General features: G+C 41.8%; 1 protein-coding gene across 1 annotated transcript; it reads left to right on the plus strand.

Annotated features, from left to right (window-relative positions):
• The first annotated feature begins 200 nt into the window (after positions 1–200).
• On the plus strand, positions 201–10369 carry e2f4 (E2F transcription factor 4). The gene is made up of 11 exons (XM_080303977.1): positions 201–744; positions 2430–2539; positions 3257–3417; positions 6898–6942; positions 7027–7091; positions 7173–7361; positions 7460–7511; positions 7685–7831; positions 7936–7971; positions 8184–8228; positions 8583–10369. Exons 1-11 carry the CDS (start codon positions 580–582, stop codon positions 8696–8698), a joined length of 1131 nt encoding a protein of 376 aa, XP_080160103.1. The 5' UTR covers positions 201–579; the 3' UTR covers positions 8699–10369.
• Positions 10370–11199: the final 830 nt, after the last annotated feature.

The raw sequence follows: 11199 nt of genomic DNA on the forward strand, positions 1-11199 counted from the left end.
AATACTCTATACTCTACTATCCTAGAAAGTAATTGCCCGCGCGCACGCAAGCTAGCGTAGGCGTGTACGTGCTTTGACGCGTGCGTGTGTTTTCTTCAAGTTTGAGTCAGTAAGGGTGCGTCTGAAACTAGCACTACTACATTAATCCGGAGAAACTCAGTGTTGTTGCTATAAACGAAAATAACAGCGAAAAGAATTTGCAAATTAACCTTTAATTGCGAACAATAGAACGGCGCACTAGAAACAATGTAATGACTGTACAAGTCTTGGCGCTGTCGCTTTATTCCACAATCTTTGACGATGGAGTTTTCGCAGACACTCCCTTGAATGATTGAACCGTCCCGTCATACCTCGCGTGGCCAACGGCTCTCCGCCGACTGTTCGCTCATTGAATTACCGTGTTCAGCCTGTTCGGCTTGATTTGGGGCAATAAATTGGAGAAACGCGGGTTACACCAGCACATTTGAAAGCCGTCGCGCTATCCCGGCCTTCTGCTTATCTGACTGGGCGTGCTTTCCTGGGCTCGCTGGCTGGTTTTGGTCGGGGAGGCAGGGGGAAGTACGGAGCTGGTCCCGAGTGATGATGGAGCTGGAGTCGGCCAGTAACAGAGGCGACCTGGTAGCTGTGGGGGACTCGCTGCAGCCGCAGACCCCGAGCAGGCACGAAAAGAGCCTGGGGCTGCTCACGACCAAGTTTGTGACTTTACTACAGGAGGCGAAGGACGGGGTGCTGGACCTAAAAGCTGTGAGCATGCAACCCGGGGTCTTTGTTGTTAGCTAGCACATGTCATTTGGAGCCTGCCCGCTGTCGTTACACTTTCGCTAGCTTGTTAGCCTAGCCTAGCTGTATGACAGGCTAATTCGAACGGTTTTCTTTCGTGGCACTGCAGTTTCAATACACCCGGGTTACTTTCAAACGCAACTTAAATGTTGTTTTCAAGTTTTTAGCTAGAGAACTGAGCAAAGACAACAAGTGAACTTTGAGAACACCGGTCAACTTTTCAGACTCTGCCCCCTGCAGATTCAAAGTTTAAAAAGTGGGTCAGCTTTTGTCGCTTTCTTTTGACTCGACCCTGCTGCATCTTCACACATGAACAAATTTTCTCTGATTGATAACGTCTTTGTCACTTAACGACATGCATTCACTGTGTTAGTTTCCCCGCAGCTACTCGGAGAGCATGTGTCCTAAAGGACAGTGCATTCAGTCACCGTCCTTGTTATAAGCGCTTCTGATATTACACAATGAGCTGCTTTTAGATTAACCATAAGTAACTGGGTACTTGATAATTGTGCTCTTCTACACTTATAAATAGAACTACAGTCTGAAAAGTCTAATATTGTACTATTTATACTATTTGGCTTCAAAGTCGTAAAGTTTAAAACGTGTGTTTAAAGTGAAAACCAGACTTTACCAAACTTCTCAGCTCGTGTTATAAATAGAAGCCTTTCACAAACTGCCATTCATGTTTTCTTAAACCAGTGAACCAGAAGGCAGCCTGACCAGCCAAGCATTACTTGGACTGTGTCACAGTGGCTGCTGGGTCTTAGCAGATAGATTGGCTTCATAGCTTTTGACACTCGCAGCTGCACTGTGCAATGCTGATAAAGTGCCAACCCTCTTTTTCCCCTCCCTGTCTCCTCAACTTTAATTTTCAGCAGTTTATTAGAATAGAATGGAATAAAATAGCCCTTTTATTGTCATTGTACATTTACAACAAAATTATGTATAGGTTAGTAAAGACATCAGGAATAAATGGCAAACAGAAGAGATGTATACAGTCTATAAATAAAACAATAGAAAGGCACACAATGGAGAGCAAAGTGCTTGGAGGTAGTGCAAAAATGCTATGATAATGAAACAAATTTACTGATTCATTCTGTAGTTGTGTAGTTATACTCTGTAACTTTCACACAACAAAGGACTTTTTTTCATTTTTCCAGGGATCCTGTTATTGAGATATGGAGCCATTACGAAAAAACTGACAGAAATTAGTTTGGTGCCAAAAAACAATTTTCTCCCCTGATTTTTAGGCTGAAAATAAATAAATAAATAAAATAATTGAAAGGCCATTTGCGTGCTGCAGGGTGAAGCATTTTATGTTGGGAATGTATATGAATTTATGTTACGTGAATTTTCAAATAGAGCTGTCATTAAGGAACTTCCATGAGTCCACTTTAGCCACAGGCCCTGACGATAACGCGTGGGCTTACAGTATCAGCACTTGCCATATGGTTAATGTTAGCATGTTGCACATCAGATGATTTGGGCTAGAAAGGAAGGAAGTTAAAATTATGCCACCATTTTTGGTGTGACTTTAAAAGTTTTTTGTTGCAGGGCACCTGTTGGCCTAGATACCACAGTCCCTGTCTATGCGTTAGCTACATAAGTGCTGTCGTCTGTGTTTTAAATGAATTTTTCTTGTCTTTCAGGCGGCAGACACCTTGGCTGTGCGTCAGAAACGGCGTATCTATGACATCACTAACGTGCTGGAAGGTATTGGGCTGATAGAGAAGAAGTCCAAAAATAGTATTCAATGGAAGTAAGTCCACATTTCATTTTGTTCTTCAAGTGATTGACAGGGCTTTCATGACAGAAGGATGATGTGCTTAGGTAATGATGGTACAAGCTATTTGAAACCATAAATGTTTTGCAAGAACTTGCATCACTCCCAAACCTTCCACTCTGCACAAGAGGCATGTGCTACAGATGCAGAGAGAGGCGGGCAGTAGGTGAGAACCTGAGGACTGTGGTGCCTGTTGGTGTTATTCTTTGCATGTTTGCGTTTCATGGAAGATGCTCTCATGGCGTTAGCTTCGTGGTAACGGGACAGAAATGACTAATGAACTGAAAAGTGCACATTCAGACTTTCAGTTTGCATAAATCATGAGGGCTGTAGGACTGACCACAGACCATATGCACTATAAATGCCACCTGAGTTACAATAACACCGCATGAAAAATAGAAAGACCCCGTCTACCGTAGCTGCAACTTCTAGGATATATTATAATAATATATTATAATAATATACATTAACATTTCAGTTTACTCAGGAGAGAAAAGAATATCAAAGCTTTAATTACGCATAAGTAAACTTTCTGAAATTTTCAAATCTTTCAGGTTCGGGCAAATTAATGTGACTCTGAGAGTCCAGGCTCTAATAAAAAACAGATGATCAGTGGCCAAGAGTTTTGTGTGTGCATGAAGGCGTCTTTATCTCCTCTCTGTACATAAACGTGCTATTACCGTTGTGTTTTAGGGGTGTTGGTCCAGGGTGCAACACCAGAGAGATAGCCGATAAGCTGATTGATCTGAAGGCGGAGCTCGATGACCTGGCCCTTCGGGAACACGAGCTGGACCAGCAGAGAGTCTGGGTCCAGCAAAGCATCAAGAACGTGACAGATGACTCCAACAACAGCCCATATCCTTCACTGCACAGTCTGTGGGTTTTAGCTGGAAGTGGTCTGTCCTGTGGTCAGGGATGCTTTAACACGATGGCTTTATTGAAGCTGCTTGTTAGATTGTACATTCAAATTTTATTTGTCACGTACACAGTCATACACAGTACGATATGTAGTGAAATGCTTGGACGACTGCTCGTGACCTAAAGAAAAAAATGAAAAGGCTATGAATAAGATAGGAAATAAATATGAAAATTAAAAAGGGTAAATTTAACTAGGAAGGAATAAAATATAAAAATTAAAGTTAAAAAATAAAATAACTGTACAACAAAATACACAGTATAGAACTATATAAGAATGTATGAAGAAATATAAATATATATATATATATATATATATATATATATATATATATACACACAATAACAGCAGCTGTACATTTTGTGTTTTCTAGTATTTAATTAGAGCAGTGTCAGATCTAGTGCATACCTGTGTGAGAGTTATAAACTAGTGGGTACTGCAAGGCAGGTTTATTTATAGAGCACAATTCAGCAACAAGGTGATTCAAAGTGCTTTACAGAGACATTGAAAACAAAAACAAAAAAAAGCATGATTTAAAATTGATTAAAAAAAACAGTCGATAAAATCAGTAGTTAAATGTAAGTTTTGAAATTTAAGCTTAAAGTGTGGATTTGGTGCTTTATTCAAATGCAGCTGAGAACAGGTGAGTCTTCAACCTGGATTTAAATAAACTGAGTGTTTCAGCTGATCTGAGGCTTTCTGGGAGTTTGTTCCAGATATAAGGAGCATAAAAGCTGAATGCAGCTTCTCCGTGTCTGGTTCTGACTCTGGGAACTGATAAAAGACCGGTTCCAGATGACCTGAGGGATCTGGATGGTTCATACTGGGTCAGGAGGTCACTGATGTATTTTGGTCCTAAACCATTCAGAGCTTTATAGACCAGCATCAGAACTTTAAAGTCTATCCTCTGACGGACAGGCAGCCAGTGTAAGAACCTCAGAGCTGGACTGATGTGGTCCACTTTTTTGGTCTTAGTGAGGACTCGAGCAGCAGAGTTCTGAATGAGCTGTAGTTGTCTGACTGATTTTTTTTAGGTAGACCTGTAAAGATGCTGTTACAGTAATCAAGCCTACTAAAGATGAATGCATGGACTAGTTTTTCCAGGTCCTGTTGAGACATCAGATCTTTTATCCTTGATATATTCTTGAGGTGATAGTAAGCTGACTTTGTTATTGTCTTAATGTGTTTTTCTAAGTTTAGGTCTGCATCCATCACTACACCCAAATTTCTCGCCTGGTTTGTGGTTTTTAGGTGTATAGATTGAAGTTCTCTGGTGACCTGTAATCGTTTTTCTTTGGCACCTAAGACTATTACCTCAGTTTTGTTTTTGTTTAGCTGGAGAAAATTGTGGCACAACCAGTCATTGATTTCCTCAATGCATTTACCAAGAGCCTGTACAGGGCCTCGGTCTCCTGGTGACATTGTGATATATATTTGTGTGTCATCTGCATAGCTGTGATAGTTTATTTTGTTGTTCTTTATAATGCTGCAGGTTCATAAATGTTACTCTGAGCAATGCCAAAGATCTGACGTGATTCAGCTGTGGGTATTGGCATACACTGCCAGTCAAAAGTTTGGGCACAGCTTATCATTAATGGTTTTTCTTTATTTTTATTTACATTGTAGATTCTGACTGAAAGCATCAAAACTATGAATGAACACCTTGGAATTAAGTAGTAAAGGAAAGAAGTGTGAACTAACTCAGAACATGTTTTATATTTCAGATCCTTCCTAACAGCCCTTTGCTTTGATTCCTGCTTTGCTCACTCTTGGCCTTCTCTCCGTGAGCTTCATCAGGTCGTCACCTGAAATGGTTTCCAACAGACTTGAAGGAGTTCACAGAGATGCTGAGCACTTGTTGGCCCTTTGCCTTCCTCTGCACTCCATCTCATCCCAAACCATCTCCACTGGGTTCAGGTGACTGTGGAGGCCAGGCCATCTGACACATCACTGCATCTCTCTCCTTCTTAGTCAAATAGCCCAGACACAGCCTGCAGGTGTGTTTGGGGTCATTGCTCTGTTAAACATAAATGATGGGATGGCATGTTGCTGCAGGATGCTGTGGTAGCCGTGCTGGCTCAGCGTGCCTTCAGTTTTGAATAAATCCCCAAGAGTGTCACCAGCAAAGCCCCCCCCCACACCATCACACCTCCTCCATGCTTCACCTTTGCACAAAAACACGGCAGGTGGAACCAAAGATCTCAAATTTGGACTCATCAGACCAAACCACAGATGGTCTAACGTCCACTCCTTGTTTCTCAGACCAAACAAATCTCTTCCGCTTGTTGCTTTTCCTCAGTCGTGGTTTCTCAGCAGCTATTTGACCATAAAGGCCTGATTCCCACAGTCTGCTCTGAACATGTAGAGATGTGTCTGCTACTGGAGCTCTGTGCGGCATCTATCGGGGCTCTAATCTGAGCTGCTGTTAATGATTTCTGAGGCTGGTGACTCGGATGAACGTATCCTCAGCAGCAGATGTGACTCTTGGTCTTCCTTTCCTGGGCGTCCTCATGTCAGACAGTTTGATCGTAGTCTTGATGGTTTTGGGGGACACATTCAGAGTTTTAGTGTTTCCTGGACTGACTGACCTTCAGTTCTTAAAGTAATGATGGGCTGTTGTTTCTCTTTACTTAGCTGATTGGGTCTTGTCATAATATGAATCCTAACAGTTGTCAAATAGGGCTGTCAGCTGTGCACAACACACCTGATGGTCCCAACCCCATTAACAAGGCAACAAATTCCACAAATGATCGCTGACAGGCACACCTGTGGAGTGAAACCATCTCAGGTGACGACATCATGAAGCTCGTTGAGAGAAGGCCGAGTGTTTGCAGCGCTGTCAACAAAGCAAAGGACGGCTGCTTACAGGAATCTAAAATATAAGACACATTTAGTTATTTATCAGCTTTTCCTTTGCTACATAATTCCATAAGTCTTGCTTCATATATTTGATGTCTTCAGTATTTATATAAAATGTAGTAAAAATAAAGAAAAACCATGAACTGAACAGGCGTGTCCAAACCTTTGACTGGTAGGTTGGACTACAGTCGGACTCGTGTCTGCATTGCACAGTGAGCTGCAGCATAATGAAAGACAACCATAACCCTCTATATTAGTGTTCAAAGGTCTTCAGAGAGTATGAACTACAGGTGAAGCATTTCTTCCGTGACTTTTAATGTCTGAGGAAATTCTCCTAATGATGTCACAAGGTGTTCGGGGACTTTCTGAGGGCGTCTAATAAATATGCAGTTTAGTTACAGATGTAAAGGTTTCTTCTTTCAAGCTTAAACTTGAACTCTTTCAAATACTCATTAAATGTCTGTCAGTCATTGTTAGTGTTTGTGTACAAAGGTGTGCTGTTGAGAACACTTGAGTTTGTGTGCCAGATGTGGTTGCTGCTGCACTTAACACATTCATACTATGGCCTATGTAAAGCACGAAGATCTCTGTGGAGCATTTAAAGGTAATTGTTTCGCACGCTTGGATTTGCAGGCATTTCGCTCTTTCACTCAAAGCAACTGTTCTCACTCGCCACCTCCTTCCACAGGTGACACTCTCCTCGCCATCCGTGCTCCAATAGGCACACAGCTAGAGGTGCCCATACCAGAATCTGTAAGTGACGTCTGTGGTGGATTTTCCTCTCTCGGGTCCGGTTGTTGTTTCGCTCACGTCTCCGACTGTGCGTGTGTGCAGGTTCTCAACGGACAGCGAAAATACCAGATCCGTCTTAAAAGTACATCTGGTCCCATTGAAGTTTTATTGGTCAATAAAGACCCCTCCAGTGCCTCTCCCGTTGTTTTGCCCGTTCCTCCTCCAGATGACGTCCTACAGAACCTCCCAGCTCCAACACCTACCTCCCAGTTGCCCACTGCCACCACACAGGTCCATTTTCTCTTTGTTTAGTGAGTCTGAAGTGCCAATAATAAGAACAGTGATCTTATACTAGAGTACTGGACCACCTTTGTTTGTTTCCTCTGCAGGTCCCTAAAACAGCTGTTGCTCCTCCCACATCGGCCATCCAGACAGCAACGGGTAAGGAGAATCGAGTAATCTTTTAATTGTCCCACACGGGGAAAATTGGTTGTAACAAATGGCGCCTGGAACGTTTCCTCTCAACACCCACACCGTTTCCTATCGTGGTTCACATTTTGTCCAACATTATGTCAAACTATGTTTTTGTTGTGTGATTCTTGCCTTTATCTCAGAGGTGACAGCCACCACAGCGCTCAGCCCAACAACCGAAACGCCCGCTGCAGTTACTCAGCAGCTGCAGTCGTCCGCCTCTCTGGACGGTCCCGCGTCGTCTTCTGCCTCTGCAGGATTCGAACCAATGAAGTCAGGTCCATCTGAGTGTGAGTGTTACCCCTGTTCTAATAAAGGTTTGGTTACAGTTGCCTGCGACACTGTTTTATTATTATTATTTATTTTTTTGGTTGTTTTTGTCTTTTCTCTGTAGTGCTGGACTTCTCTGAAATGTTTGACCCAACAAAAGGTAAACTTCTCCTGAGCTTACGTAGCTACATTATTGGTTGCTGTACATTGAACGAGTGCATTGGAAATATTTACCAGATCCTGACGTTCTGGCTTCTTGCAGAAGTTGACGTTTCCTTAGGAACGTTTCTGCTGATGCAGGCCACTTGTCTTCATTCTCCTGCAGACTTGGTGCTTTAAAAATGTCTCTTGATTTTATTGTTCCTCTGACAGAGATCATGAGTGGTGACCTGCTGGAGGACTTGATGTCATCAGAAGGTATGTTTGCTTACAGACGAGCTGGGATATTTGTATTTCTCAGATATTCCCAGAAAGATTCCAAAGTGGAGCGTTTGTGCAGGAAAATCTTAGCCCGAACGTGTTTGGGCTCATTTGGACGAAAGCATCATTTATCCCTCGAGAACCAGTAGAGCTCAACTGCTGAGATGACTCTACAAATATCTGCGTTCTGTTTGGAATTGAATGTCGAGCTGTTGGAGAAGAAGGAAATTGCAGTGAAGGATTTTTGGAAAAAATGATTTGCTTGTGTATTTCTAATTTATACCACGCTGTAAGGTGCCTGATCTCAGTTCTCTATAATAGGTCTCATGTATTTCTCTCTTTCACCCCCAGTGTTCTCTCCTCTCCTTCGCCTGTCACCTCCACCCAGTGACCACGACTACATATACAACCTGGACGAGACAGAAGGTCTGTGTGACCTGTTTGACGTCCCCATTCTCAACCTCTGACCTCCGAGATTGTCGTCAGAGCAGGAAACAGTTGGCCCAAATATAATCGACCCTCATTTTATCCGAGTTTTGCCCCTCCCTCTCCGTGACGGTGAAGGCGGGAGAAGGTGCAGGACAGCCATCCCCACCTGAGGAGCATTTAGGGGCACCTCTGCACTGACACGATGAGCTCCAGCTGAGCTCTGATAGCAGCTCCATGTGCCGCCTCCTGAAGAAACGCAGGCGAGAACAAAACGTTTTACTTACCGATTTTCCAAGGAAAAAAAGAGTCGGAATTATATTTTTGGGGGATTTTTATGTATCATAAGGGGTTACGTTTGTGTATCGGCTGCGTGGGCACACTTGATGCGAGCGAGCTTGTGTGTCTGTGAGTGTGTTTTTGTATAGACCGATCTCTTAAGTCAGAAGTCTCCGGGATTTAAGAGAAACCTTTTACTATCAGGTTAAAAGTCATGGCACGCTAAGTTCATGCATGACGTCACTGAGTCCAAACAGAGCTGGTTAAAATGCACTGTCCTCATGTACATAGAGAATATATATTTTGTATTACCAGCGCATTAGAACTTCACAGAGAAATCATTTGCAGGTAAACCAAGTCGCCACACTCAGTTAATCATACCATGTAATCTTATATGAACTGCTTTCTTTAGCATAATGGGACATTTTCAAATCCTTCAGAGTTTGAGTGTTTTTTGTACCAGTTTCATGATCTTAATGCAAAACTAAGCCTATTTAAATTTGTGATACAAGGAATCATGGACCAAAAAACATCATTTAATTAAACGGTAAAACTTGGTGCTTGCTAAAATCAAAAATCTTCTGCAAACTTCGCTGTATAACTGACTTCAAGCTGGTACTAGTGCTTCTAAACTTGCAATTTTCTCCTTTTTTAAGAAAATCGGGCTCACTTTAGTCATTAACTCCTGTTTGTCAGAGGACAAACTCCCCTCTCCTTCCAAAATGACTTCTTTCATTCATAACGTATGTATATCAATGGCATCATTTGTATGTAAAAGGCATTTTTGATGTACTTTTTTATTGCTGCAGTGAAACGTGTATTTCTTGAATTATCCTTGTTTTTTTTTTTTAAGTGTATATGTGGCACAGATCCCTTTTTCTGTAGTTTTAATGGTTTTTGTTGTAAGCAGAAAATCTGCCCATCACTCTAAATTACACCTTTCACCTTAGTTTATTCTCTCTGCGCAAAGGACACGTAAGTGCTTTCTTCTGTAAAATCATTTCAATGTGTAACATCCTGTTTTACCCTGGAAGACGTGTGTTTGTACAGTATGTGCTGTGTATATCTCCCTCTACTGCTTGTATAGAATAGCATTTATTTTTTATACCAGCTAGATATATTATTACAGGATTCTTGCCACTGATTCTGAGCTACTCAAGAAATTTATCGACAAAACCTGCTTCAGCAAAGCATCCTTTCCCGTCGTTGCACTTTTGACGTCACTGTGGACAGACTGGTTGCTACTCATCCTCTCTTCGGTCGATATCCAGTTTTCGTGTTTTGGACAGTGTCGTGAGCTGCCGGGGTTCCAGCAGTGGTCGCTGAACAAATTGTATCCATGTAAGACTCGAGTATGCAGTCAGTTTTTAACAGGATCACAATTGCTAAGCTGTAGTTGCATCAAATGGAACACAATAAACACTTAAATATTATTTGCATGTTTTTGAGTGGCTTGTTACTTACTGGTCGTTTCTTACAGTACACACTTGATTTATTCCAACTGTAACTGGTAACCTGATTATGAGGAACTATTGAAGGATAAAAGTAATGGGATTCTGGGATTAGGCTCTTAGACTACTGGTCAACACATAGTGGACCATCTGCATAGAGTATCCTTCTATTATGTATCTGCCATATGGCCTTTAAAGCTTCTGCACATTGTGATGAAAGTAGAGAAACTGAGTCATAGCAGCCATTTGATAAACATACATCCCATTTTATGAGCTTCCTGTTGGCTCTCACTCCCGCTTATCTTCCTCCTCGCATTTCGTGTCAATTTTACTGCCATCTGTAAACAAAGGCAGAAAATCTGTGGAGAAAGTATTTCGCATATAAGGGGAACATAATATCTTGATAGCACTTTATCAGGACAGGAAGGTCTTTCTGCTTCCCTTTTTTCTGACATTAATCCTGATACATACAGAAGTCTTTCTGCTGGACAATGAGGCGACAGCAGGGGGCGGCTGCAACCAGCTGTACGCCACCGGAACTTTGAATTCAATTTTATGTGCTAGTGAAGAAATGTGAAAGAAATATGATAGAAGTCACCATAAGCAGCAACGACACCTCCGGTATGTACGTTGTTTGTGTTTCAAAGTAAAAGCACTGTATCGCTCGAAAGAAAAAAAATGTGACGGTCAAAGGTTTCCTGCATGGACAATAAAGTAGCAAAATATAAAATAAAATATGGCGTTGGTTATTGTTCCCATTTTAATTTTTCTCTTCCTTATCTCTAGTTTTATTTTCAATTTAAACGTTCAAT

The sequence above is a fragment of the Astatotilapia calliptera genome, chromosome 7, assembly GCF_964374335.1.
Source record: "Astatotilapia calliptera chromosome 7, fAstCal68.1, whole genome shotgun sequence".
Taxonomy (NCBI): Eukaryota; Metazoa; Chordata; class Actinopteri; order Cichliformes; family Cichlidae; genus Astatotilapia; species Astatotilapia calliptera.

Excerpts from the sequence above, each read along its gene's own strand:
- e2f4 (XM_080303977.1), top strand. The coding sequence starts at position 580 with ATGATGGAGCTGGAGTCGGCCAGTAACAGAGGCGACCTGGTAGCTGTG. Across the intron at positions 3,418-6,897 it reads AGATGACTCCAACAACAGCC|CTATGGCCTATGTAAAGCAC; the intron begins CATATCCTTCAC and ends AACACATTCATA. Across the intron at positions 7,972-8,183 it reads AATGTTTGACCCAACAAAAG|AGATCATGAGTGGTGACCTG; the intron begins GTAAACTTCTCC and ends TTCCTCTGACAG.